General features: G+C 60.3%; 1 protein-coding gene and 1 long non-coding RNA gene across 4 annotated transcripts in view; one reads left to right on the forward strand and one right to left on the reverse strand.

Moving 5' to 3' along the window:
• The window catches only part of Rai1 (retinoic acid induced 1), a 115,609-nt gene that overhangs the window by 78,765 nt on the left and 9,146 nt on the right, over window positions 1-27,698 (forward strand). For 2 of the 3 annotated variants that reach the window (XM_071603597.1, XM_027921480.2), the window contains one exon: window positions 21,162-26,766. In XM_071603597.1, the coding sequence (XP_071459698.1) occupies window positions 21,178-26,766 (5,589 nt within the window). In that variant the 5' untranslated portion in view covers window positions 21,162-21,177. Of the gene's footprint in view, window positions 1-19,551; window positions 20,549-21,161; window positions 26,767-27,698 lie in introns of those variants that run through there. The other variant, XM_071603598.1, reaches the window with a different exon arrangement.
• On the reverse strand, window positions 15,096-19,536 carry LOC114079970 (uncharacterized). The gene is made up of 4 exons (XR_011705067.1): window positions 19,024-19,536; window positions 17,210-17,327; window positions 16,123-16,355; window positions 15,096-15,665 (listed from the first exon to the last, which is right to left on the reverse strand). It is a non-coding gene; the product is annotated as an uncharacterized lncRNA (long non-coding RNA).

Here is a 27,698-nt window from a genome sequence, read left to right on the forward strand (position 1 = left end):
CTGTTGAATTTCTGCAGAATGTCCAGGACCTGGGGAACACTGCCAAGGACCAGCAGGTGCTCCCGTGACCTCCTCTAGCCATGGTGGTCTTTATGGGCTATAACTGGGGTAGCTGCCCAGGGCCCACATTCAGAGAAACCCTGTGCTTGTTGCAAACACTACTGTCCCTACCTCAGGGTTTTTAAGACTTCTTGAGTAAAGAGAAACATTTTGCAATGAAAGTTTGGTTCAGCAAATGATGAAGCTTCCCCACCCCTTCTTTTTTTCACCCCCAGTACTGAGGATTAAAGCCAGGGCATCATCACACAGGCTAGGCAGGTAGGTCCCCTACCCCTGAGCTAAACCTCCAGGCCTTTTGATTTTTTTTTAATTGTGAGATATGGTCAAACTGAGGCTGGCCTTCAACTTAGGATCCTCCTGCCTCAGCCTCCCTAGCTGCTGCAGTTACAGGCAGGCACCATGGTTTCCGGCTCTCCCTGCTCTTAACCATGGGACTGCTCACCCAGGTCCCCAGGACAGCCTGGCCTGGCACACGCAGAGACGCTCCAGGGCTATTTGTGGGGGTGCAGGCAGAACTGGGTGAGTCCCCGTTCAGAACATGACCCTGTGGGAACCCCGTGTGCTAGAAGCAGACAGGGCCCTGCCGGTCCCAGGGGCTGCCAGGCAACGGCGAGACTGTGGCGTTCAGGAAGTCCTCCGCTTGGAGTGCCAGGCGGAGTGAGCAGGGCAGAGCGCGCCCCGCTGCGCTGCGGCCAGACACGCTGGGAAGACCCAAGACGACTCAGGTTGGAACCGACTGAAGCTGAGCCAGACAGCTCGGGCCTCCGAGTGCAAGGGAGAGGACATTCCCCCTGGGGTGGGTGGCCCCAGCCGGCTCTAGAAGCTCCAGTGGGAGGCCAGCTTGGACATCCCACATCCATCCATAAACAGGAGAGAATCGAGGACCAGGCCACGGAGTGTCCAGAGGGCCCAGGGGATGGTGCCAAGTTGGGAGAGATGAGACCACAGTAAAGGGGACTTGAGGAGCCAGAGTGGCATCCACAGAAGATGGTGGCACTTAGGCCACATGTGCTGGGCAGGGGCAGGGAGAAGGCAGAGCCACCTCCGCGTGGACCCCCAGGTTAGGCATCAGCAGGGGGCCAGTCCTCCTCCTCTGGGTCACCCCCCCCCAAGGCAGGAAGTGCTGGGCCCCAGAGGAGAAGTGGACAGATAGGGCTGTCCCCCTCCAAAGGAGAGGGGGATAGATCAAGGCTGATCTATCAACATTCCATGTCAGCTTTTAGGGGACCAACTGTGGCCACTCCACTCACCCCTGTCCCCAGCCTGTGTCCCCAAGATGATCGCCCCATGTCACTGGTGGGGCAGCCGAGGCTCTGAGAGGCACAGGGCGGTCAGCCTGGCAGGAAACCAGGCTCATCCAGGGGGGGAGGACGAGGGCTCCACGAGACGGGGCTTTCGGAACCCCAAGAGGGATCCGTGCAGATTCAAGGGAAAGGGCAGAATGACCGTTTGGACCTGCTGTCGGGAAGGTGGGTTGGGGGACCCAGGAGAGGAAAGGCTGGGGGGCCGCGGAGACCTGGGGAGGCCCAAGATACAGAGGCCGTAGGTCTGGAGCTACGGGGAAGGGCCAAGCAGAGGGAGGACGAGACCTGTGACGGCAGACCAAGGGAGTTGGCGTCAGGTGGGCCTGGGACCAGAAGTCCCTACCCACAGGGGACATCCTGAGCGAGGTCTCAGGACAAGGTCCTGGTCCACCTGCCCAGAGGGGACAAGCACTATCTCCTAAAGGGCGGTGGGGCAGCTGGGCCTCAAGGACAAAGGCAGGCGGGGGCAGGGGAAGGAGCCTGTGGCTGGGAGCTTAATGGCCCCGAAAAAAAAACATAAAGCTGGAGAATTATGGGCAGACATAAACAGAGCTGTCAGGCATTAGCTGCAGGCAGACGGCTCAGCCGGGGAAGAGCTGCCGGCGCTGAGCTGGGATCCTTGCGTGTGCATAAAAAAGACAGAAGTTATAAAAGAAGAGAGATTAAGAAAGCTGCTGCCTCCACGCTTGGGCTCCCTGGCCAATTCCTTTCTCACGCCCTGGCTGGCCGAGCCCCCGCGCACCCCCCCCACCGGCCACACACTGACCCCGGAGGCCGGGCCTCGAGGCCTGGCTGGGGCAGAGGCCAGGCCCCGCCAGTAGCAAGAGGGGCCGGTGGGGTGGTGGGGGACTGGCAGAGAGGGGCGGGAGGTGAGACCCGGGGAGGGAGGCGGCGCCAGCCCAGACGATTCATGGGCGGTCACACACCCTGCCATCTCCATTTCGCAGTGGCCGCTGATGTCATTAGCCAAGCACTAATGGGCTTAAATTTCACCTTAAACCATCCCACTGTCCTGGCAGATGACAAACACCCCGCGCTCCGCTCCCAGGAGCGGCTGAGCTGCCAGGCAGGCTGGGAGCCGGGGCTGGCTGCACCTCTCCTGTCCTTCGGCCCCCCCACCAAGGAGGCTCCCAAGGACCCTGGGGATCGGGGACACTCAGAGCTTGTGGGAACGTCCTAGGGGGCATCTGGGGGAGCTGTGGCAGGCCTGGATGGTGTGGCATGAAAGACAGGGTCCTGGGCTCTGGTGCCCCCATGCTGTTTGGCCTGGACAGGGCTGTGCCCCCTAAGTCTCCCAGCCTGGTAGCATGAAGGGGACGGCAACAGGGACCCATGGGGTCCGAGGAACCACATGCCATGTTCTTACAAACCTCAGGGAAATCGTGTCTTGCCTAGGTAACAAAAACAGCAATGTCCCTGCAGAGGGCTGGAATTCCATTCATCCACCCACCCATCCACCCATCCACCCATCCATCCACTCAGGGGTTCCACAGACAGGTGGCCCACGGCTCCCTGGCTCGTCGACCAAAAGCTTGATTTGCTGTTCTTTTGAGGCCGATGAGAGACAAGGAGAGGGTGACCTCTCAGCAAAGTTTGGGAGACAAGATCTCCAGGAGCCCCAGAGGTTTTTTTTTGTGGACCTGGGGCCCATCGGGTCCGTGACGAGGGCAGGTGTCTAAAAGCAGGGCACGGGATAAAGACAGAGCGGAGGCCGGGGAAGGAGGAAACTCGGCTGGGCTGCCCCGGGTTTCCCTGAGCATGTTTGCACACGTCCAGGGCCACCACCCGCCGCCGCCTTTGTTTCCTCGTGAGGGGCAGGTGCCCAAGGAGCCGGCTGGGGTTGATCTGCCATCAAAGCCAGCCTGTAGGGGGCTGGCACACAGAGCCATCCCTTTCCCATGGGAACCTCACTCCCTTCCAAGTCCCCAGTGCCCGCCTTTCATCACCGCGCCGGGAGCGGGTGTTCCCACTGACACCCTGAGAGCGATGCCAAGGAGGTCCCAGCCAGAGGGAGGCCACAGCCGTGCAGGCCTCGGATGTCACATTCTCTGGGTCCCCACCACCCCCTGCAATAGGCTGGAGACGGAGGGGGTGTCCTCTCAGTACCCATGCTGTGTGGCCCCCTTGCCCTCTCTGGGCCTCAGACATGCAACCCGTCTCCTAAGGGTGTTGAGCTTGCTGGGCTCCACCCAGACTGCTAAGCTAGACTTGGGTGGGCGTGGCGGTGGATGTGCAGGTGGGTGGATGGATGGGGCGTGGGCTGTGGGGACCCTGGAGGTGCGGAGCCGTGGGGTTCTGGGCCTCAGGCATTTCTACGCTCAGTGGGCCTCAGTGCCCTGCCTGGACACTGGTCCTTCAGCTACTGTGGCTGGTGCAGAGGCTCCAGGGGCGCAGGAGTGGAGGCAGAGAGGCCCACCAGGCAGCTGGCCCCGAGTTCAACAGCCCAGGGATGCAGCGAGTTTAGCTCTTTGCACCCAAGATCCGTTCTGAGTAGCAGAGATGGGCCACGTTCAAGTCCAAATACGGCTTCTCACCAGGAAATTCCCTTTGCCGCCCGGGCCTGGGGTGCGCTGTCCGTACCACGGGGACGGGGAGAAGCCACTTCCCCTGAGGGTACAGAGGATGCCCCAGAGAGGGCTTAAAGTCCCCCCACCTGAGCCAGGTGGTACACAGCCAGCCTCAGCAATGGCGAGGTGCTGAGCAACTCAGGGAGACCCTGTCTCTAAATAAAATACAAAATAGGGCTGGGGATGGGTCTTGGGGGTCGAGTGCCCCTGAGTTCGATCCCTGGTACCAAAAAAAAAATAAAAATCCTACCACCTAAAGAGAGGTGCTTCTGCCCCCAGCTCCTGCCACCGGGGACAGACCCTCACTAGGGCTACACTGGGCCTTTCTCCCATGGCCAAAGCTACTTTTGGAAAGTGAATTTGAATCCTGCAAACCTGAGGCCCGAACGGACAGCCACCAATTATAATAATTATATGACGCCTCTCTGTATTTACCTGACAGGGTGCTTCTGCCACTTAGAAGCTGTGTGATTTTTTCGACAAGGATCTTAACTAGTCTCAGTGCCTGTGCTGCTTCATCTGTCAGGTGGTTTATAATGTACAGACTGCTTCTTAGGGTAGGGCCTAGCACCTGAAGGCCCGGGTGGGAACTGGCTGTGAACCCGGTGAGGACAGGGCCTTTCTGTGTCCGTGTTTTCATTGCTTAGCCCTGTCATAGGCTCTTTGGTGGGTTAAGGAAACAGAGGCCCAGAGACGTGGAGTGACTCACCTGAGGTCACACAGCAAGCCAGCATCAGGGCCTTGGGTACTTGATGTTCTTTCCAAAGACTCAGGAGACTCCGCTCTGGAAAAAGCCAGGGCGGAACAGAGAGAGCTTTCTGAATGCTGCTTCCACGGTCCCTGGGGCCGCAGGGGCTTCCAGCCAGTCAGCCAAGTCGGTTCCACCCAAAGTGCCAGCCAGGGAACACAGACGGCTGGACCCTGCTCGGGCCATTGCCCGCCAGACCTCCGTGCCAGGACGGTATGTCCGCCCACCCGGGCAGTGACCAGCTGCTCCTTGGGCCCCTGGGGCCGGAGCCAGGTTTCTGTCACTTCCAAGGGGCTCCTGCTTTCCTGGCCCCACCTCCACAGCTAGTAAGGACCAAGCAGGGATTTTCCTGACCTTTCCCCACATTATTAAAAAAAAAAAAGAAAGAAAAAGAAAAAAAAAACTATGTAGCAATATTTACCTTTTTAAAAGGATGGCTAACTCCTTGGCACCACCCACTCTGCCCAAGATTGCTCTAATAACTTTGCATATATTATCTCGGCTCATCCCCACGGCACCTCTGAGGGGACAGGACACCTGCCCAAGGTCCCAGGGCTCTGCAGTGTGTCCGCACTGTGTCCAAGTGACAATTTGGACCTGGTCGGGAACCTCCTTGTCTTGGGGCTCACAAAAACCTAGAATGACTTCTGCTTTTACACTCTATAACACGTGTCACTTTGTTCAGATGATGGAAGGAAAGGTATTGCTGGTGGAAATAGAGAGGAAGAGCCAGGCGGGTGGTGCACACCTGCAATTCCAGCAACTTGGGAGGCTGAGGCAGGAGGATCATGAGTTGGAGGCCAGCCTCAGCCACTGAGGGAGAACCTGTCTCAAAATTTAAAAAAATAAATAAATAAATAAAAGGGGCTGGGGATATAGCTCAATGATGGAGCATCTCTGGGTTCGCTTTGTCCTTTGGCCTGATGCTATCCACACCCACCCAGGTTAGTTTCTTGCTGCTGTTAGCTAAGGCTGTGCTGTCCTCGTTACAAATTGGGAGGATAATCCTTATTATGCCCACTGTGGGACACACAGGAGCTGGCTTGTGTTGGCCACTGGGCCTCATCCCATTCTGCTGAGGAGGATTCCGAGGCTGGCCCACTAGCCTGCCACCAGCCCACAGGGCAACACACAGGCTAGACCTGACTGACAGGAGGCTTACTCTTCAACCTCATGTAGCCCAAAGGATGAATTTTAATTTTTTTTAATACTTAAGATTGAACCCAGTGGTGCTGTACCACTGAGCTACATACCCAATACTTGCAATCCTCCTGCCCCAGACTCCCAAGTAGCTGGGATTACAGGTGTGCACCACCAGACCCAGCCAAAGGGTGGATATTTGTTCTTGGATCAGTTTTTAAATCTCTTAGAAGGTATTACACGTTCAGGGTCAAAGGAAACTTAATAACCAAATATATCGTCTTTTTTTCTTTTTCTTTTGGTACCGAGGATTGAACCCAGGGGCGCTCAACCACTTGGCCACATCCCCAGCCCTTTGTTGTATTTTATTTAGAGACAGGGTCTTGCTAGGTTGCTAAGGGCCTCGCTAAGTTGCTGAGGCTGGCTTTGAACTTGCAATCCTCCTGCCTCGGCCTCCCAAGTGCTGGGATTACGGGCATGCACCGCAGCTCCTGGGTCTACACTGCCTTTTTTTATACACGCTATGCACACTTTTTCTCCCCAGTTCTGGGACTGGGGACTTGAACTTGCTAGGCAAAACGCTTCACCACTGAGCTACACCCCAAACCCTTCCTCCCTCTCTTTAAACCCCCCCATATGGAATTTCCCAGATGTATTTCCCCCATCTCCCCCCCCCCAACCCCCAGATGGACATTTAGGGGATCTCCAGTCTCTTGCTGCTGCAGATGACGCTGCGGCCATCGGCCTTGTGCAGACGCATTTGGGCCTGGGTCAGACGGCATGTGGAGTTTTTATTTGGGCCATATTGCCGGAAAGCTCTCCAAAGTGGCTAAGTTAACCTCTCCCCTCCTCCACTAGACCAGGGCATCCTTTCCCCATGCCCTCCCCAACTAGGCTAATACAGTGCACTCTGTCTGCACCTGCTGAATGTCAAGGAAACCAAATGGGTCATTTATTTCTCTTATGAAATATCCAAGGGCTACTAGGCCTCTCTGGGGTGACTCGACCTAGGGGCTGGCCAAACAGGCCAGGTTGCAAAAGAGCCCCAAGTTCAGCTTCCACCTGTGTCAGACTCCAGGAAAATAATGCTACCCAACTCATTCTCCATGCTGCGGAACCAGCCAAGGATTCTCCTACCGGTTTCCAGAACAAGGCCAGTTCTGGGGTCAGGCCAAGTTAGCTCTGTACATCAGGAAGAGGCCCTCCCCTCACCCCACTGGCTTCTTGCAAGGAAGAGACGAATAGCAGAGCTAAATGCTTAGGATGCTCCTCAGCCCAGGAAGGCACCACGGGAGAACTGGCTATCATTTATTTTTTTAGTCTGGGTGAGTCTGTTCCCTTCAGGACTCCAGCCAGGGATGGGGTGGGACCCAGCCTCTAGAGCTGATGCTCAGATCTCAGATCTCAGGAAAGGATCAAGGGAAGAGGGGTGCAGAAAACCATCGAGGGCAAAGGGTGAGACCAGCTTACCCCCAGCTTCCCTCTGTATCAAGGGAATCAGATACCAAGTCTAAGGGCACCCAAGTTTGCCCAGGCCACTGCGGAAACCCGGCTCTGAGATAAAGCCTGGTCCTGAGGTTCCTGAGGACCGTTTTCTGACAGAACAGACCCCCATATCCCCTCCACGAGCCCAGCTGCCAGGACGCAGCAGAACCCAGGGTCCCCTAGGACTGAGGTCTCACTTTGCCAGGTGCATCTCCCACATGCCAGCTGCACGGGCCTGGAACTTGTGAGAACCTCAAGCCCTCCCTCACCACGCCTCAGATGTACGTTAGTGTTTGAGGGACACAGGGAAGACACCTGTCTACCCTGGGGGAACAGGCCGCTACTCTGTTGGACAGACCTCACATGCAAGTTTGATGCTGGGAGGACTTTGCAACGAAGGAAGCACAGAGCAGTTGAGTCAATTGCCCAAGGTCACCCAGCAGAGAGATGTGCAGGACTAGGATTTGAAGCTAGAGTTGTCCAGCATCAGGGCCTAGTCAGTGTGGACATGGGGACATGATGACATCCCTCACCCTCAAAGTTAACCCTCCATCCCCCCACCTGTGAGCTCTCAGAATGAGCTGGCCTGGCCCTTGTAAATGAGACCTCTCTCTAGAGCACCCCATTCCCTGGAGAAGAGGCTTGGTATTCTCCATGCTGCTGAACCAGCCAAGGATTCTCCTACGAGTTTCTAGAACAAGGCAGTTCTGGGGGTCAGGCCAAGTCAGCTATGTACAACTGGAAGAGGACCTCCCCCCACCCCCACCCCAGATGCTGACTGCCTGGAAGCCAGGGAGAAGGAGTTCTAGAAGGGTCTGGTGCAGTTGGAGGTAAGGCCAGGGAACGAGGGAACCGGTACACAGAATAGGAGTAGAAAGTATTGCATTCACCCCGAGAGGGAAATGAGAGCGTGGTTCAGGACAGCCAGACGCCGGATCCGACGGTTACCCTCGCCTCATTTTTACTCTTAAACACCTCCACGTTTCATGGCTGTTTGGAGACAGGGAAATCAGCCAGGTGTCCACTCAGACAGCAGCTGAAAACCAAAGACAAATATTTTCCGTCCCGAGGAAAGCTTCTCAGGCAGTTAAGTCAATTGCCCAAGGAGCAGTGGCGGCTGGTGGCTCACTGTCCCCAAAAACTGGGGCTTCTGGGGCACCAGGCTACGTGCCTGGCGAGGGCTGGCCAGGATCCACGGGGTCGGGGTGCGGGGGTGTATATTTGGAGCTGCAGCCAAAGCATGCCAGAAATGGGAGATTTCCCTTTTTGGTGATGAGGGCCACCAAGGGGACACTGTGGGGCCCAGCCGTCATCTAAAGATGGAGAACCCTTTAATATAAAAATTGGAGCTATTAGTCTGTTGTTGAGCAGAGAGAAGGATATAACTGCCCAAAGCCACCAGTCCTTAAATGAATTTGTAATTTATTCATCACATTAGCTGGGCGTGCTTGAAAAGTAGTGGTATGTGGCTCCGTGAGATTTATATTTGGGCTAGAGATGAATAAATGAGACCCACGTGGACTGCAGCCTCGTGTCGAGAACCTGCAGCCCCCCAGAGCCAAAACCCCTCTTGGGAACACCTCATAGGGAGTTTGGCAAAGTGTGTGTGTGGGGGGGCGTCCATGGTGATTGGTCATGGGACTTCTTTTTCCAATCCCCACTAACACACTAATTCTGCCCTTTTTTTTTTTCCTCTCCAGAAAATCAGTTTTCTGAAACTTCCAAAGGTGGAAACATGTCTCCGTCCATAACTTGTGTCCTCAGCATTTATATGCATTGAAGGCCCTCAGACTGGGGCCCCCAGGTTAGGTCCCCAGAGGCTGCAGCTTGGAATGACCCCTTTTCTTCTAGAGCCCAGTTTCCACATCTGTGAAAAGAGAGGTGTGACATCACCTCCTTGAAGGGCAGTTTGTGGCCTGAAAGTAAAGTCTCCCAAGGCAACTTGGACATAGGAGGGGCCAGACAGCATCAAGCCTCTGGGCTGCTGTTACACAGGAATCCAGCAATGAGGGAAACCAAGAACTTTCCAGATCTCAGGGAGGCCCTGAGCCCCGTGTCTGGCTGGCTGGGGTGAGGAGCCCCTTGAGAACCCCCAGTCAGCCATTGGCAGGCCCTGCCAGTGCTTAGGAGCCCTGTCCCCCTCTTTCTTCCCTCTGGGACTTGCGTCACTCCACTCAGGCTGGGCCCTTGGAGCTGAAGCCACTAGTCCAAGGGTGTCACCGGTCCAGCCCAGGAGAGCTGCTGTCCTGCATCTGTATTCCACATGCATCCTCACCCCTCCACCCCAGATGCTCCCAGCCCACCACCAGGCTTCTGACCTCTCTGCCTGAGCCCTCCCCTCCTCCCAGAAGCTCCCTTGGGTTGGAGCCCCCCCCCCATCCCCAACCCCAAACCCCAGCCCTCAAGGCCCCAGCCCAGCTAAGCCTCAGAGAGAGATCCATCTCAAGTTCCCAAAGAGGCTGTGTTCTTTCCTGCCACTAAGCCAGCAGCTCCTGGCAGCTGGAATGCCCTCCTTTCTTCTCGGCCCACCACTTCCTCCACTTTCCCTCCTCTGCTGCAGCGTGGTTACCCCACCTCCTTCAGGGAGGGAGGAGCTCCCGGGGCCCCGAGCCGTGGGTCTTCCGGATTGGGCACGGAGCAGTCTGGAAAATGTCAAAAGCGACTGAGGGATCCAGTCAAAGCCCCAGGGGGGTTTCTGGACTCAGCCACTCCTCTGCTGCCCACCTCCTTTGGAGGGAAGGGCTGGGGTTGGGGTGGGTGGCCTTCTGGAGAGCAGGGTAATGGGAGAGGACACGAACTTCCTGCGGCCTGATTCCCCCGAGGAAGGGGGTGGGGTCTGAGCTGGGGGGCCTGGGGTGCAGGGCCTGCTTGCCAGGGGTGGTGGTGGTGGTGGGGTCTCACGGAGGGCGAGACTGAGCAGAGTGACAGAAGGAAGTAAACTACCTTGGAGGAGGCCCTTCTGTGCGCCTCCCCACCTTCCCAGCCCCCTGGCACCTTCCCGGCCCCCCTGGCACGGACATGTCGCCCTGGTGGGCTCTGCCTGGAAGTTGTTGGTATGGCAAGCCCGCTGCTGTTTAAATGATGCGTCTGTGTGTGTTTGGAGTGGCTCAGGGAGGGGGGGTTAGAGATGGGGGGACGGCTGCGCCCCACTTGGCGCCGCCGCTGCCCGAGAGTCCGCGCTTTGGGAGCTCCAGCTTCTACAGGACCGAAGAAGGGTGGGCGTTGGGGAGAGAAGGCCGAGAACCGAAGGGGGGCCCCCCGGCGCCCCGGGCCGGCCGCCCCCTGTTAGCGGGAGGGAGAGCAGGAGCCGCCTCTCGCAGCCACTCTGCGCGCAGGGTGGGAGGGAGAGAGGGAGGCGAGGGGACGAGAGCGCCGGGCTCCCCGCCCCCATCCCACCCGGTTCCAATATTTCGCTGAAAGGCACGCGGCTCCTAATCGGTCCTTTCCAGGCTGAGATTTAGCCGCGCGATGCCCGCGCACGGGCGGGGGCCGCGGGCCGGGGGAGGCGCTCAGAGTCCGGAGCCGCCGAGCGAGGTGAGGAGCCCGCGTCCTCGGCTGGTGGAGCGGGCGGGCGGGCGCGCAAACCCGAGAGGCAGATATAGAAAGGGGGGCAGGTTAAAAATAACCCTCTCCGGCTGGGAAGCTCGCGCGCGCTCTCTCGCCTCGTTCGGTGCCAGAGGACTCCAGGGGAGGTGGCGTTGGGGAGGGCAGAGCGGGATTCCCCCTCCTCCGCTGCCGGGCGGGGTGCCCGCCTGCGCGCCGCGGCTGCACGTGTGTGGGGCCGCGCGCCCCGGCCCCCCTCAGCACCCGGCCGGTGGGCGCCCCCTCCCCAGGACCGGGCGCATCTGGCAGCGGCCCCCGCCCGCAGCCTTGCGTGGCTGGAGGGAAGCGCTCCATTATTCATTATTTACGAGCGTTAATAGGTTTGAGGCAAGGCGGGTGGGGGCTGGAGGCTAGGCGCAGAGGGGGCCCAGGCTTTAGGGGAAGGGGTGGGGAGCGAGGGGGAAGGGCAGGGGCGGGGACCGGGCTGCGGTGCCTGTCTGGAGGGAAAGGTCTCCACCTTGGGGCCCCGGCAGTCGGGGCGCACCTCTCCGCCGGGTGCCGGGTCCGAGCGAGGTGCGGGGACGGAAGCTCGGGCCTTTGATTTTTGCCCCTCGGCCTCTGTCCTTCGCGTCCTCGCCCTTCCCGAGGCGTGGGGAGGGGGCTGTGGGCTGCACGCCCCGCCCTGCGCGCCCCTCGCCGCCGCCGCCGCCGCGTCCCCGACGCAGCCCCGGCCTCATTTATCATCATCTTTGGTCAAGTGGAGTGTGCAAGGAACAGCTGCTTCACTCGGCTGACTTCCGAGGGAGGCTACAGCGGGAATCAGGGAGATGAATGATGGGGTGTGGGGGGGGGCACAGCCTCCCGGGGTCTCCGCGCAGGCGGGAGGCAGGCGGCGAGCGTCCGGGGCCTCTTGCACCTCGTGGCGAGTACAGCGCCCCCTTCCTCTCCCGATGTTTCCAGTTACCTTGGATCAGGGACGGGGGGCGCCCCAGGAGAGGACTGGGCGCGTGGTGGTGGTGGTGGTGGTAGTGGGGGGGGGGCCCTTCGCTGGCGGAGGACGGGCGGGCGGGCGCGCTGCTGGCGGAGCCCGAGGTCGCCGTGACCTTGCTGGGGTCAGCGGGTTGGGCTGCGGAGGAGGCGGCGCGGTGTCTTTGGTGGCGCTTTCCGGATTGGCGCAGAGGCCGGGGGAAACAAGGCGAGGGCGGGCGGGGGTGTGAGGGTGGTGGTGGGGAACACAAATAGAAGGTGAAATTTTACCTGCCCCGGAGGGAGTCCTGCGGATTTTCTCCCGGCAGCGGCAGGCGCTCTGCCTTTGTCTTACACAGCTGAAACATCTGTTGCAGAGGGGCGGTGGGGTTGCAAACGGCCCCCACACACACCCCGCGCCGCTCCCAGCCCCCCGCTTGGCCTTAGCAGGCTCCGCATTAACCCTGCCAGCGCTGGGCGCACGCCCCGGCCGCCCCTGCCGCAGTCCGCGTCTCCGGTGGGGTGCTGCTGGACCCCAGTCCGGGAATGGGCCCTATGGTGGTGGTGGTGCGCCCGGTAGCCCTCCCTTTTCCTTGCAAGGGTGTCATGGCATCGATCGAGGGGGCGGTGGAGGAAAGGGTTAATGGCTTAGTCGCAGACCCTAATTGTCAGAGCCGGGCCCCGCTTCGTTTCAATTACCCTAAGTAGAGACTGAATGCGCAATTAACGAAGTCAGCTTGCCAACTGGAAAGCTGTCCCCGCTTTCACATTGAGCAGAATACTCCACCAACTGACTTGGACTGAGCTATTTCCTCTCTCTCTCTCTCCTCTCTCTCTCCTCTCTTTTCTCCCTCCCTCTCTCTCTCTCTCCTTCTCTCCCCCACCCCTTTCCAATCCCCTCCCTCTTTTTTCTCTCTCCTTAATAATAAAATTATACCAAGCAGTTCGCGGTGTGGCAGGCGGCCAGAAAAGCGTTTCTTTAAACGCCGCCGTCTCACAATTAGGCAGCAAGAGGATTTGACACGCCGTGGCGGCCTGACAGGCGGCTTCCTCCCCTGGGGGTTGGGAGGAGGGAGGGGGCACCAATTCCCCGGCTCCCCCAGGTGGAACCGGGGCTGGGAGGGCTGGCACGCTGCTGCTGCTGCGCCTCCCTGGCTGTCAGGATGCTGCAGCGAGGGGGTGTCGGAGGCAGGGAATGGAGGGGTAGTTCCACCCAAGCTGGGGGGAAGACAGCACATTCCGTGACTGCTGTGGGGAACGGGCGGGGAGTTGAGGAGGAAGGCCCTGTTCTCTCTTTTGGGTTTGACTGACAGGCCAGCTACAGAGGAATTCAGCCCGGCTGGGCCTCCTGGACAAGATGCTGACCCTCTCTGGGCATCCATTAATCCCTCTGTGAAAAAATGAGGGGAAGACTTGAAGATGGTGCTCTGCAGAAACTGGCTTCTAAGGGCTCCCTGCTCTTCTCTGCTGGTCTTGGTGGCTGAGAGGAATAAGGACCGCAGTGCATCTGAAACAAGCCCGGCACCTCTCTGTGACCTGGGCGACAGGCCAGGGTGCCCCAAACGCTTACAGGAGAGGGACAGCCAGGGAACTGCGCCCAGGCAGCAGGTGACTGGCTGGGCAAGATTGTCAGGGATTGGTGCCCTAAAGATAGAGGACAGTGACAAGTGGCCGCAGTGGCAGGACCACCTGAGCTTGGGGGTGGGGGGTAGAGAATTTGGCAGAGGTGGGAGGTAACTGCGGTGACCCACTTGCTCTTTGCCACCTCCCAGCCATTTCGGGCTGTGGCTTCACCCCTCTTTTGAGTAGGTAAGTCCTCTGGCCTCTCCACAGTCCCCTGGGTGTCACTCCATCTGGAAGCTGTGGACCGTGTGTCCACCTCAGGAGAGCATGGGCATGCTGCATCTTCCTGTGTGTCCTCAGCGCCCAGCTGGGTCCCCGACCAGACTCCACAAGCCAATGAGTCCAGACGATAGAGGGCTGTGGGGGAGAGAAGGCGCGGGCACTTCCCCTTTCCTTCCTGGCTGGCTGGCTGTTGGATGCGTCCTGGCCTCCAGTCCCCTCATCAGACCTCTCTCCGGACCTCCTCCTGTGGCTGTGGTGAGGTAGCACAGAGGCGGACAGGTCCCCATGCATCCTAACAATATTTGATAGGCAGTAACTCTGGGGACCAGTTTCTGGGCTTAGAACTTAGGACGGAACAGAAAGCCCCTACCCTCATCAGTCGACATTCCAGTGAGGGAGGTGCGTGGGAAACAGCTCATTGTAGCATTAATTATGTAATTACCGCTGTGATGAGTGTCACCGAGGAGCTGGGGGGGGGGAGGACCCAGGAGAGTGGGGGGCGGGGCCTCGCCCGTGTCTGGCGTAGAATGCTATAAAGGTCATCACCATCTCTGTGGGCCTCTGCACCCCACCTCTGCACCTCCTCTCCAAGGCTGCCCAGCTCTGCCCTCCTCATGTACAGGGCACTCGCCTTGCTCCAATCCAGTGCTTAACTGGGTCCTCCTGGACCCCCCAGGGCCAGGTGACATTCTGGGTGCAGAGCCTGCTCTCATCCCTTTCCGTTGAGCACCCACTCGGTGCTCACATCCCCAGCGCAACAAGGCCTCTGCCTTCACTAGTGCTCAGGCCTGCAGCCCTCCCTCTGCATTGACACCTGGGAGCAGGTATGGCCGGCAGCCAAGTTCCCTTGAATTCTGGAATATTAAAAAAAAAAAAAGGCAGATGTGATGGCCTTGGCACAAACCTGTGATCCCAGCAATGGGGGAGGCTGAGGCAGAAGGATCGCAAGTTCCAGTCTAAACCTGGACAACTTAGGGAGGCCCTGTTTCAAAACGAAAAATAAAAGGGCTGGGGATGTAGGGTCGTGGTAGAGTGTCCCCTGGGCTCAGTCCCCAGTACCACAAAAGAAATACAAATAAATAAACTTTTTTACATTTTTTAAAATGAAAGATCCCTTTTTATAAATTCCTGATTTCTGGCTTAAAGGAAAAAAACAGGCCTTCTGGCACCTGGGTTCCATTCCACAAGGGAAGCAATCGGCTCGGCTGATGGGGGGCTCCTTCCCCACCACACACACACACACACACACCCCTGATTTGGGACTATGATCTCCAGCTCCCTGAGCCCACATCACTTAAGTGCACCCCCATCTCCAGAGTTGTTTTATCCCTCCACCCTGTTGCTTGCTCTGGATATTTTTTACAGGGTTAATGTGACATTTGGAGCATGAATCATTCAATAAATATTGTTCTGGGCAATGGGGATATAACTGAACAAAATAAGTGAAAAATCCAACTTTCCTACTAAACAGGAGAGACCAGTAATAAAGCAAGTTAAAGTTTATTATAAGAAGGTAGTAAATACTTTGGAGAAAAATATGGGGAAGGGTTATCATTTCAAGGAAGGCCACTGGAGACAGTGACAGATGCGCAGACTTAGAGCAGGGTTAGGGAGCTGCATAGTTGTCTGGGAAAGGGATTCCCAGCAGAGCGAATAGCCCGTGCAAAGGCCCTGAGGCCCAGGAAGGGAAACGGCTTGCCAAAGTCCGAAAAGTCAATCAGCATTCACAGGAACCCACTGGCTCGGCTCCAGGTACAGAGAAGAATGGCGCAGACTGGGAGCACCCTCTGGGTCCCCTGAGCCCCCACTCTGGGCCTGCCCTTTGAGCTTGCCGGTTCTGGGACCTTGGTTTAGTTGGTGGCACCAGCCTGGCTGGGGGTGGGAAGGACAGAGGTCTGGAGTGGGTGGGGCATTCGCATCCAAGCAGTCGGCTCCCTCTCCATGTTCCCCCTTTTCTTTATTTTGACAGAGACGTGATGCTTTTTGTTCCGTGGTGAATAAAGTGATCTAAAAAAAAAAAAAAATTATTGTCCACAAGAGACTGATAAGTACAGAGCCCATGATAGGTGAGCGCTCCTCCTGACAGCCTCTCCCGGGAGGGCCCTTGAGTGCCAGCAGCTGGGGCAGATCCCTTCCTGCTGCCCCTCACCTCCTGAACTGGGGGGCGGGGGGTGCCCCATGGCCCGGGACTCTCGTCTGTCACTGGCCGCAACCTGGGCACAGGCATCATGGCGCACGGGGTGGGGGGTACAGCTTCAGATGTCAGGGGCCCTCAGCACTGCACTGGAAGGCGGGGCTGGCCGGCAGGAGGGGCCTGCCTGGCCTCCATGTCCTCCTGGGTTAGACTCCTGGTGGAGAGCCCAGGCAGATATCTTGGTAGATCTCAGCCGCTGCTGAGCTGGGTCCTTAGAGGGACAGTGTTGGTGAGCTGTGGAGATGGGGGCAGGGGGCGTCCCAGACACACCTGGAGAGGCCAGAAGTCTTCCCCTTGGAAAAATTCCTCCGGAGAGTTCTGAGCCCTCACATTTGCCAGGGGTCCCTCAGCTCAGCTCAGGAGTCCAGCTGCCACCGTGAGCTCTGGAGAGGGCTGTCTTCTTCTTGTCCCTGTGTCACTTGCCTCTTGCTGCTCAGGACCCCCAGGCTCTGCAGACAGAGGCATGCTAGGGCCCTGTGGGGTTTTCCCATGAGCCAGGGGACCTTAAATGAAGGAAGGGGTCATGTCATGCCCAAGTGTTGCCCACCTGGAGGGGTCATGCTTTAGGGAGGGGGATGTCTTGTCCTCGGGTGGCTTATGTTCCAGGACAGTCCCCCTTGCCCAGCCGCCCTCACCTGTCCCAGACGCCTCTGGGGCACCCACTGTCAGCTCTTGAGTGAAGCCAGGCCCTTGGGACTCGGCATAGACCCCTACCCCAGGACAGCAGCCAATCTGGCTAATGATTTATCATGTCCATCCGGGTGTCCCGTCTTATATTACTCATCACCCACAACAGATGGGGAGACCCCAGGGGGTTCCACCTGCCCCACCCCTCCCTGGACACCCCCTCAGTCCCTCCCTGGCCTCCTGAAGCCCCAGAGATTCCCCTTTCTCCTTGGGTTCTCAGGCCCTTGAGTGGGTTGGGTTTTAAATGTTTTTTTCCCTGCAGCTGCAAGTCAGAAAACCAGGTCATAAAATGACCGTGGGTAAGCTGGGGGGGTGGACCGTGGGTAAGCTGGGGGGGGGGGGGGGGGTGGAGCCGGCATCTCAGAGCCGCTGCTGGGAGGAGAGGGCCTCCTTTCTCTCAGGGAAAACTTTCTTCTGTCCCCTCCTGACCGGGCTCCTCCTGTGCCACAGCTCTGACCCACACTGTGCCCATTTCCTGGACAGGGATCCAACCCCGGAGTCTTCAGAGGCTATGGACCCAGTGACTCCCTTAGTACAGCTGCCCAGAGGACAATGGTTGCTATGGTGCAGCAGGTGGTCAGTGGCCATGACTGCCCATTAGTGGACCTCCCTCTGGCTGCTGGAAGATGAGGGCCAGGTAGGCTGAGGTGTGCCCTTCCCTCCACTTCACCCAGCTCCAAAATGGGAATTCTTGGTGTGGGGTCCAGGCGAGGGGCCTGGTCACTACTGCTGCATCACTGGGGTCAGGTCCTAAGCAGGTCACTTGCCCCTCTGAAGCTCCTGTTTTTCTGTAAAAGAGAGAACAACCAAAGCATGGGGGAGGGGAATCTGTGCAGAGGAGTCACTCTGCAGCTATCAGAGGTCCCCGCTGAGGTCCCAGGGTCTCTGAGGGGAGGGCCATGTCCCTGGCTTCCCCTGTTGCCAGGAGGGCCTTGGAGGACTGCTAGTCTCACCCCAGAGGAAGTCTGAGGTGAGTCTCATCCTCCAGACACTATTTCATGGTTGCCTAGATGGCTTTCTCAAGGGGTGAGATCTGCTGCTGGGCAGGAGGGAAGTCCTGGGACACTGCATTCGAGGGCTGGAGCCCTGGGCGCAGTTCTGGGCTGTGGGGTCTTGTGCTTCCGCCCCATCAAGCCCAGCAGGCCCTGCTTCCGAGGCGGTTGTAAGGATGAGGAGCTCAGGAGTCTCGTGGTGAGAGGTATTCGGGACTTGCTCTCCGCCTGACTTCCAAGCTCAGCAAGAACTGGAGAAGACGGGAATGCTGTGACTGTACTGTGTCTACCACCAGAGATGTGAAAAGTTGTGCTCTCTGGGTGTGTGTGTGTGTGTGTGTGTGTGTGTGTGTCATGCACTCTGCTGTCCTATGTAACAAATGAAAATAAAAAAATTAAATTAAAAAATAAAAAAGAACCGTAGAGAGGTGGCGAAGAGGCCAGGGCGGGGAGGGGACCACAGGGCAGGGGTGCTTTGGACCAGGACTTGTGTATGTGTGTGTGTGTGACCCTTTCTCCCTCTTGCCCAAGCCACGGTCTGTCCCCCTGGTGTCCTTTCCTAGTGCTCTTGAAAAGTAATCATAATCCCAATAATTAATAACAACAGAGCCCAGGGCAGGCCCAAGGCAGCTCTTAAAGAGGCAGTGCCCCCATTTTCTCCTGACGGAGGTCGCCAGGACCTCTCAGGGCTCCGAGAGGCGGCCGGGAGGCCAGGAGGCCTTTGTTCCTGCCTCCCTTCCTCCGATCTGGGGCTGGAGGGAGGTGTTGGGCGAGCATTTGGGTTGCATCTTCCATCAGGCACTGGGCCTCTCCTATTTTAATTGAACTGTCTCTTCTTAGAGATAGATGTTTCGCCACAATCCAGCTGCTCGGGTGCATTGGGAAACCCGCCTGTAACCCAGCTTGGCTAAATTAAAAGACGCAGCAGCTGGACTGATTAAACGGGGAGGGGTAGCTGTGGACAGAGAAGGTTGGGGAGGGGACACGGCTAATGGCACGTCCCACCCCACGCCCACCCCTCACCCCCACCCCCACCCCTTTTTAAATAATGTTTCTGGTAAGGCGTTTTGGAGAATGTGAAAGGGAGAAAAAAAAAATAAAAAATAAAGCCGTAGAAATGTTAATGATATCCACAGGACAACTCAGCAGGAAATGAGAGTGATCTGGGACTAATAAAAGCCGAAATGTAATTTGTGCAGATATACGAGGGAGGTGCAGCCTTCAAATCGGTCCTGGGTTTGTGCATTCTGGGCTCATAAACATGTGCCCGTGGAGGGCAGGGAGCCGGCATGCCCTTGGCCTCGGGGCTGGCCTTCCTCAGAAGGGACCCCCGCAGCCAGACCCTGAGCAGAGCCGGCCACCTGCAGGCCTAGGGCATGGACAGTGCGGGAAGGTGCCCGCTGACCCCCCCCTTCCACCCTGGGCAGCCCTGTGGCAGTGTGGCTACGCCCTTCTCTGCAGAGATCCGGGTAGGAGGCACAGGACTGCCCACCTGGCTGGGAGCCACGAAGCCAAGAGCCTCCTCCAGTTCCTCTGGGTTGGCACGTCCTGGAGTGTTTTATCCAAGCCGCCTCGGCTGGGCCTGAAGTGGGTCAGCAGGGCGGGCACACAGCTCCTTGCTCCATACCTGTGGTGACTCCAGGGAGTGGGGGAGTAGAGGGCAAGGGGGCTTTGGTAGGGAGGGGCTCTCTTGGGAATGCTGGCCCCCCTGTGTGCGGCTGAGACCGGCCGTCTGACTCTGGCGGGGTAGGACAGATCCTCATGGGTCCCCCAGCATGGCTGGGTCACACTTGAGTACAGCCACATAGGAGGTGCTTTGGGCCAAGCCCCTGGGATAGATGGACCTGAGATTGTGCCAGTGGGCTCCTGGGGGGCTGTCTGGTGGCCTTCTCAGCTGGATGGAGGTCCTCCTCTGTCCCCTTTCTTGGGTCAGTCCCCAGATCCCATACAAGAAGAGTTGGGGCTGGACCACCCTTTTGGAAAAGTGCCCCCCCCACCGCCCTGCGCATCTCTCTACCTCTTTCCTCTCACCCTGTAGCTCCCCCCTTCTCACATCTGTTTATTCCGTGTCCCTCTTGCCCGGCCACCTCTTTCCTTATTCCTTTCTTTTTTTTTTAATATTTTTTAGTTGTCAATGGATTTTTTACTTTATTTTTATGTGGTGCTGAGGATTGAACCCAGGGCCTCACACATGCCAGGCAAGCGCTCTACCCCTGAGCCACAACCCCAACCCTCTGTCCTTATTCCTTTCTGATCCCTCAAAACAGATCTGGAATCTTTGGAGCCCAAGGCAGGCCATCCCCTCTTTTTTAGTGTTTAGTGGGAAGGAAAACTGGAAAGTCCCTGTCCCCTTCCTGGGGGCCTGGGCCACCAGGCCAGGCAGAGGCCACTCTGGGCCTGCATCCATCATTGTGCCGGGTAAATCCCAACCCTTGGGATCAGGGCTTGTGGCTAGCGTTTCTCCTTTCCATTCCCCCCACCCCCCCAGCTTTGAGGGCCTTCTGGGGCCACCAGACCTGCCGGTCAACTGCGGGGAACCTTTAGCCCTAGACGCCCACGTCTAGCCCATATTGTGAATCCTGTTGCTCTGCCCTCAAAGGTTCTTTGAGGATCATTTTCTAACCCAGGATCCTGCTCTAGGGTAGGTTAGACCCCTGCCTGGGCCCCAGCCCCTAAAATCATAACCAGATGGGCTGCTCCCCCGTGCCACCTGACCTGGGGAAGCCGAGAGGGGGCCCTGCCATTGAAGGACCAGGTCCCATCACCCCCGTGCCAAGGGGCTCAGCACGGCTTCCCTGTCCCTCATCAGCATGCGCTCCCTTACCCTGGATCACGTAATCTGTTTATGCACCTATAATATCCAAAACAGGAGGCAGGTGCGGCTGTCCTACGTTCCTAGGAGTCAGAGGAGAGGACGTTTTACATCTACAGTGGCTCGGCAGCCCCCCCTACACACACAGTTGACGTCTGCTAGAGGGAACAGACAGATTCCAGATGGCATGGCAGTGATAGGGGAGGTGTGTGTGTGAGAGTGTGTGTGTGTGTGTGTGTGCCCGCGCGTGTGCGCCTTTGGCAAGCGGCCTTTCCCTGGCGGGGTAGGACAGATCCTCATGGGTCCCCAGCATGGCTGCTGGGTCACGCTTGAGTACAGCCACCTAGGGACTAAGATTACAGGATCCAGAGGGCCCCAGGGGACGTGAGGAGCCGGAATTGCTCTGCTAAATGATTTTGAGCTGTCTTGGAAGAGCTGGGAGTGGTGGTGGGTGGGGGCGGAGGGGAGGAGCCAGCCCCGGGGAGGGTGGAGTAGCCGCTCCCCTGCCGGGTGACTTGGCTCGGGCAGCCCCGTTTTGCACCTCCCGTGCCCTGTGCCCCGCGGTGGCCCGTCTGTGATGAGGAAGGCTGCTGGCCCTGTGGAAGTGGGGAGTATGGAGCGCACCTCCTGGATGCAGAAGTTGTCAATATGTGCACAGCTGGGTGGGGAGACTTCCCGGCCAGGCAGGGCTGCAGGGCGAGGGTGGGTGGGGGGAGGTGGCTGAGGGGGACAAGGGACCAGGACGTGGTGGCCCATCTGAATCGCTCTCCCTCTTGCCCCCCACCCCCCCCTCCCTGTCTCCCTTTTCTCTTCCACAGATCGCCAGCCCGCGTCATGCAGTCTTTTCGAGAAAGGTGTGGTTTCCATGGCAAACAGCAGAGCTACCCACAGACCTCGCAGGAAGCGACTCGCCTGGAGAATTACAGGCAGCCGAGTCAGGCCGGGCTGAGTTGTGACAGGCAGCGGCTGCTCGCCAAGGACTATTATAACCCGCAGCCTTACCCGGGCTACGAGGGTGGCGCCAGCACCCCCTCCAGCACGGCGGCCGCGGTGGCCGCCGAGAAGTACCACCGAGGTAGCAAGGCCCTGCCCTCCCAGCAGGCGCTGCAGGGGAGGCCGTCTTTCCCCGGCTATGGTGGCCTCCAGGACAGCAACCCCTACCCGGGACGCTACTCTGGGGAGGAGGGCCTGCAGGCTTGGGGGGCCCCCCAGCCGCCACCCCCCCAGCCACAGCCCCTGCCAGGAGGGGTGGGCAAGTACGATGAGAACTTACTCAAAAAGACGGCCGTGCCCCCCGGCAGGCAGTACCCAGAGCAGGGTGCCCAGCTTCCCTTCCGGACTCACTCCCTGCCTGTCCAACAGCCCCCGCCGCCACAGCTGCCCCAGCCCCAGCAGCCCCTGGCGTACCCCAAACTCCAAAGGCAGAAACTGCAGAATGACCTCGCCTCGCCCCTGCCCTTTCCCCAGGGGGGTCACTTCCCCCAGCACTCCCAGTCCTTCCCCACCTCGTCCACCTACTCCTCGTCCGTCCAGGGCAGCGGACAGGGGGCCCACTCCTATAAGAGTTGCACAGCACCGTCTGCCCAGCCCCACGACAGGCCACTGACCGCCAACGCCAGCCTGGCCCCGGGACAGCGGGTCCAGAACCTTCACGCCTACCCGTCGGGCCGCCTCGGCTACGACCAGCCACAGCAGCAAGCGCTTCAGAGCCGGCACCACGCCCAGGAGACCCTCCATTACCAAAACCTCGCCAAATACCAACACTACGGACAGCAAGGCCAGGGCTACTGCCAGCCGGACACGGCCGTCAGGACCCCTGAGCAGTACTACCAGACCTTCAGCCCCAGCTCCAGCCACTCCCCGGCCCGCTCGGTGGGCCGCTCCCCTTCCTACAGCTCCACCCCGTCCCCGCTCATGCCGAACCTAGAGAACTTCCCCTACAACCAGCAACCACTCAGCACCGGGGCCTTCCCCGCGGGCATCACCGACCACAGCCACTTCATGCCCCTGCTCAATCCCTCCCCGACAGACGCCGCCAGCTCCGTGGACACCCAGGCCAGCAACTGCAAGCCCCTGCAGAAGGACAAAATCCCGGAGAACCTGCTGTCAGACCTCAGCCTGCAGAGCCTCACGGCCCTGACCTCCCAGGTGGAGAACATCTCCAACACCGTCCAGCAGCTTCTGCTGTCCAAGGCCGCCGTGCCGCAGAAGAAAGGGGTCAAGAACCTGGTGTCCAGGACCCCGGAGCAGCACAAGAGCCAGCACTGCAGCCCCGAGGGCAGCGGGTACTCTGCGGAGCCAGCGGGGACGCCCCTGTCGGAGCCCCTGAGCAGCACGCCGCAGTCCACCCACGCAGAGCCGCAGGAGACCGACTACCTGAGCGGCTCCGAGGACCCGCTGGAGCGCGGCTTCCTCTACTGCAGCCAGGCCCGCGGCAGCCCCGCGAGGGTCAACAGCAACTCCAAGGCCAAGCCCGAATCCGTGTCCACCTGTTCTGTGACCTCCCCTGACGACATGTCCACCAAATCTGACGACTCCTTCCAGAGCCTGCATAGCAGTCTGCCGCTGGACAGCTTCTCCAAGTTCGTGGCCGGCGAGCGGGACTGCCCGCGGCTGCTGCTCAGTGCCCTGGCTCAGGAGGACCTGGCCTCTGAGATCCTGGGGCTGCAAGAAGCCATCGGTGAGAAAGCCGAGAAGGCCTGGCCGGAGACCCCGGGGCTGGCCAAGGACGCCAGCAAGCCACCCTTCTCTCTGGAGAACCACAGCACCTGCCTCGACGCTGTGGCCAAGAATGCTTGGCCACGGCCCGGGGAGCCCGAGGCCCTGCCTGATTCCTTGCAGCTGGACAAGAGTAGCAATGCCAAGGACTTCAGCCCGGGGCTGTTTGAAGACCCTTCGGTGGCCTTCGCCGCCCCTGACCCCAAGAAGACCTCTGGTCCCCTCTCCTTTGGCGCCAAACCCACCCTTGGGGCCGCCGCCCCGGACCCCACCGCAGCGGCTTTTGACTGCTTCCCGGACACCACGACCACGTCCAGCTCGGCAGATGGCGCCAACCCCTTTGCCTGGCCAGAGGAGAACCTGGGGGATGCCTGTCCCCGCTGGGGACTGCACCCTGGCGAGCTCACCAAGGGCTTGGAGCAGGGCGGGAAGGCCTCGGATGGCGGCGTGGGCAAAGGGGACGCCCACGAGGCCTCGGCCTGCCTGGGCTTCCAGGAGGAGGGGCCCCCCGGGGAGAAGGCGGCCGCGCTGCCCGGGGACTTCAAACAGGAGGAGGCGGGTGGGGTGAAGGAGGAGGCCAGCGGCCTGCTGCAGTGCCCCGACGTGGGCAAGGCCGACCGGTGGCTGGAGGACAGCCGGCACTGCTGCTCGGCCGCCGACTTTGGGGACCTGCCCCTGCTGCCGCCCACCGGCAGGAAGGAGGACCTGGAGGCCGAGGAGTACTCCTCCCTGTGCGAGCTGCTGGGCAGCCCGGAGCAGAGGCCCGGCCTGCAGGACCCGCTGTCACCCAAGGCCCCCCTCCTCTGCACCAAGGAGGAGGAGGAGGAGGTGCTGGACTCCAAGGCCGGCTGGGGTTCCCCGTGCCACCTATCCGGGGAGTCTGTCATCCTGCTGGGCCCCACCGTGGGTGCCGAGTCCAAGGTCCAGAGCTGGTTCGAGTCCTCCCTGTCCCACATGAAGCCCGGCGAAGAAGGGCCCGAGGGGGAACGGGCTCCCGTGGATTCCACCACCTCGGACGCCTCCCTGGCCCAGAAGCCCAACAAGCCCGCCGTGCCCGAGGCACCCATTGCTAAGAAAGAGCCTGTGCCACGGGGCAAAAGCCTCCGGAGCCGGCGAGTCCACCGGGGGCTGCCCGAGGCTGAGGACTCCCCGTGCAGAGCACCAGCGTTACCCAAAGACCTCTTGCTCCCCGAGTCCTGCACCGGGCCCCCCCAGGGACAGATGGAAGGGGCCGGGGCCCCAGGCAGGGGGCCCTCCGAAGGGCTCCCCAGAATGTGCACCCGCTCCCTCACGGCCCTGAGTGAGCCCCGCACGCCCGGGCCCCCGGGTCTGACCACCACCCCCGCGCCCCCCGACAAGCTGGGGGGCAAGCAGCGAGCCGCCTTCAAGTCGGGCAAGCGGGTGGGGAAGCCCTCGCCCAAGGCTGCATCCAGCCCCAGCAATCCGGCCGCCCTGCCCGTGGCCTCGGACAGCAGCCCCATGGGCTCCAAAACCAAGGAGCCAGACTCGCCCGGCCTGCCCGGCAAGGACCAGCGCTCCATGATCCTCCGATCGCGCACCAAACCCCAAGAGGTCTTCCACGCCAAGCGGCGGCGACCCTCAGAGACCCGGCTCCCCAACTGCCGGGCCACCAAGAAGGTCCTTGCCAACAACCACCTGCCTGCCCCATTCAAGGTCGCCGCCACCGCCGCCGCCGGCAGTCCCCAGAAGGAGGGCAGAGTGAGCCAGCGAGCACGGGTCCCCAAGCCTGGCACAGGGGGCAAGCTTTCTGACCGGCCCCTCCACACGCTCAAACGGAAATCATCCTTCCTGGCGCCTGTCCCCACCAAGAAGAGGAACTTGGTCCTACGCAGCAGCAGCAGCAGCATCAGTGCCAGCGGGGGGGACGGGAAGGAGGACAGGGCCGAGGGCTCCCCCTCGCTCTTTAAGAGAATGTCTTCTCCCAAGAAGGCCAAACCCAAGGGCAGCGGGGAGCCCACCACAAAGCCCCCGCCGCCCGAGGCCCCCGAGGCCTGCATGAAGCTCGCCTCACGGGCTGCCTTCCAGGGGACCGTGAAGACCAAGGTGCTGCCCCCCAGGAAAGGCCGGGGCCTGAAGCTGGAGGCCATTGTGCAGAAGATCACCTCCCCCAGCCTCAAGAAGTTCGCATGCAAAGTGCCCGGGGCGCCCCCTGGGACTCCCCTGAGTCCGGCCCTCCCCGAGAAGGACCGCGGGGGGCTCAAGAGCGCTGGGGGCAGCCCGGCCGGGGCAGAAGAAGGTCTGGTCAGCGTGGGCACGGGACAGAAGTTCCCAGGGGCTTCGGGAGGGGAGCCGTTGTGTAGAAATCCGACCAACAGGTCCTTAAAAGGTAAACTCATGAACAGTAAGAAACTGTCCTCCACCGACTGTTTCAAAACTGAGGCCTTCCTGTCCCCGGAGGCCCTGCAGCCTGGGGGGACCACGCTGGCACCCAAGAAGAGGAGCCGGAAAGGCAGGGCTGGAGGCCTCGGGCTCTCCAAAGGTCCCCTGGAGAAGCGGCCCTATCTTGGCCAGGCTCTGCTCCTCAATCCCCGAGACAGGGCCAGCGGCACGCAGGTGGGCAGCGAGGACAACTCTGGTGGAGGAGGCAAGAAGCCAAAGACCGAGGAGCTGGGTCTGGCCTCCCAGCCCCCTGAGGGCCGGCCCTGCCAGCCCCAGACAAGGGCGCAGAAGCAGCCGGGCCACGCCAACTACAGCAGCTATTCCAAGCGGAAGCGCCTCACCCGGGGCCGGGCCAAGAACACCAACGCTTCACCCTGTAAGGGGCGTGCCAAGCGGAGACGGCAGCAGCAGGTGCTGCCCCTGGATCCCGCCGAGCCTGAAATCCGCCTCAAGTACATTTCCTCTTGCAAGAGGCTGAGGGCCGACAGCAGGACCCCAGCCTTCTCACCCTTTGTGCGGGTGGAGAAGCGAGACGCCTTCACCACCGTATGCACTGTTGTCAACTCCCCCGGGGAAGAGCCCAAGCCCCACAGGAAGCCTTCCTCCTCCACCTCCTCCTCTTCATCTTCCTCCTCCTTCTCCTTGGATGTGGCCGGGACCTCCCTGACCACACTCCCGGGGGGCTCCATCCTGCAGCCACGGCCCTCGCTGCCCCTCTCCTCCACAATGCACCTGGGGCCTGTGGTTTCCAAGGCTCTGAGTACCTCTTGCCTTGTCTGCTGCCTCTGCCAAAACCCGGCCAACTTCAAGGACCTCGGGGACCTCTGTGGGCCCTACTACCCCGAACACTGCCTCCCCAAAAAGAAGCCAAAACTCAAGGAGAAGGTGCGGCCGGAAGGCACCTGTGAGGAGGCCTCGCTGCCCCTTGAGAGAACACTCAAAGTCGAGTGTGCAGCCCCTGCTCCCGCCGCCGCTGCCGCCGCCACCACCGCCGGGAAGCCCCCCAGGCCTGACGGCCCAGCGGACCCGGCCAAGCAGGGCTCACTGCGCACCAGCGCCCGGGGCCTGTCCCGGCGGCTGCAGAGTTGCTACTGCTGTGATGGTCGGGGGGACGGGGGCGAGGAGGTGGCCACAGCCGACAAGAGCCGCAAGCATGAGTGCAGCAAAGAGGGTCCTGCAGAGCCCGGCGGGGACACCCAGGAGCACTGGGTGCACGAGGCCTGCGCCGTGTGGACCGGCGGGGTCTACCTGGTGGCCGGGAAGCTCTTTGGGCTGCAGGAGGCCATGAAGGTGGCCGTGGACATGGTAAGAGGCCAGCCCAGCCAGGGTGGGCAGCTTGGGTTTCGGAAGGACAGGCAGGCGGGCAGGCAGCCTCTGGGGAGCCCCCTGTCTCTCTAGGGCTGCCATTTGGGTCAAAAGGCCCAAGGCCACAGCACTATCCACAGACCCCGAGACCCCTGGCGCAGGGCACACCTGGACGCACTCACCCACTGCCCAGGAAGCCTCCCGCGCAGCCCTACCTGCAGTCTGCCCAGCCAGCACCCCCGCAGTGCGCCCTCTCCTCGGGCATCTTCCAGTCCCCGCCCTGCTGACCGAGGTGCCCACGAGGGCGGGAGGCCCCAGAATTAAACGCCAGGGTCCCCCCCCCCGCCCGCACAAGTCGCTCCTCCAGGTCACCTAGCTGGGCTTGCAGGAGGAGCTGCCCCCGGGCTTAGCCTGGCACCCCGCACAGGGCTCTTCCCCTCTGGGAGGTGGCCCTGGGGACACCTCGCCCAGCAGAGCAAACAGGGTGGCCTGGGAGCCTCTGACCATCTCCTCACAACCCACCCCCCAGGGGACTGTGGTCACTGAGCTCTGTGAACCAAGACTGAGGAGCTGCCCGCTCTCCCCATGGACGCGACCTCTGCCCGGGCACCCTCATCCTCGGGGTGGGCGCCCTGTGCCCGCCCGAGGGAGTGGCCGTGGGGTGTTCTGAGTCAACACCTGTCACCACTAGGGTGGCACCCGACCCACCCCGAGGGCTCTGTGTCTGTCACTGATAGGACGACCCTTACCTTCCAGTACCGCAGGCCACCAACTGCTGCTCCTCGGCTCCCGTCTGCCAGGGGCACAGGGCTCTTTGCAGTGAGTGCCCAAGAGCGTGCTCTCTGGTCCCCCCCTGGTGAGGCTGCCTTCCATGGAGACTGGGCCCCTGGCCCTCACACACTCGAGGCCCCAGGTTGCCCCGCCAGGCTCCT

Source organism: Marmota flaviventris, chromosome 17 (genome assembly GCF_047511675.1).
Source record: "Marmota flaviventris isolate mMarFla1 chromosome 17, mMarFla1.hap1, whole genome shotgun sequence".
Lineage (NCBI taxonomy): Eukaryota > Metazoa > Chordata > Mammalia > Rodentia > Sciuridae > Marmota > Marmota flaviventris.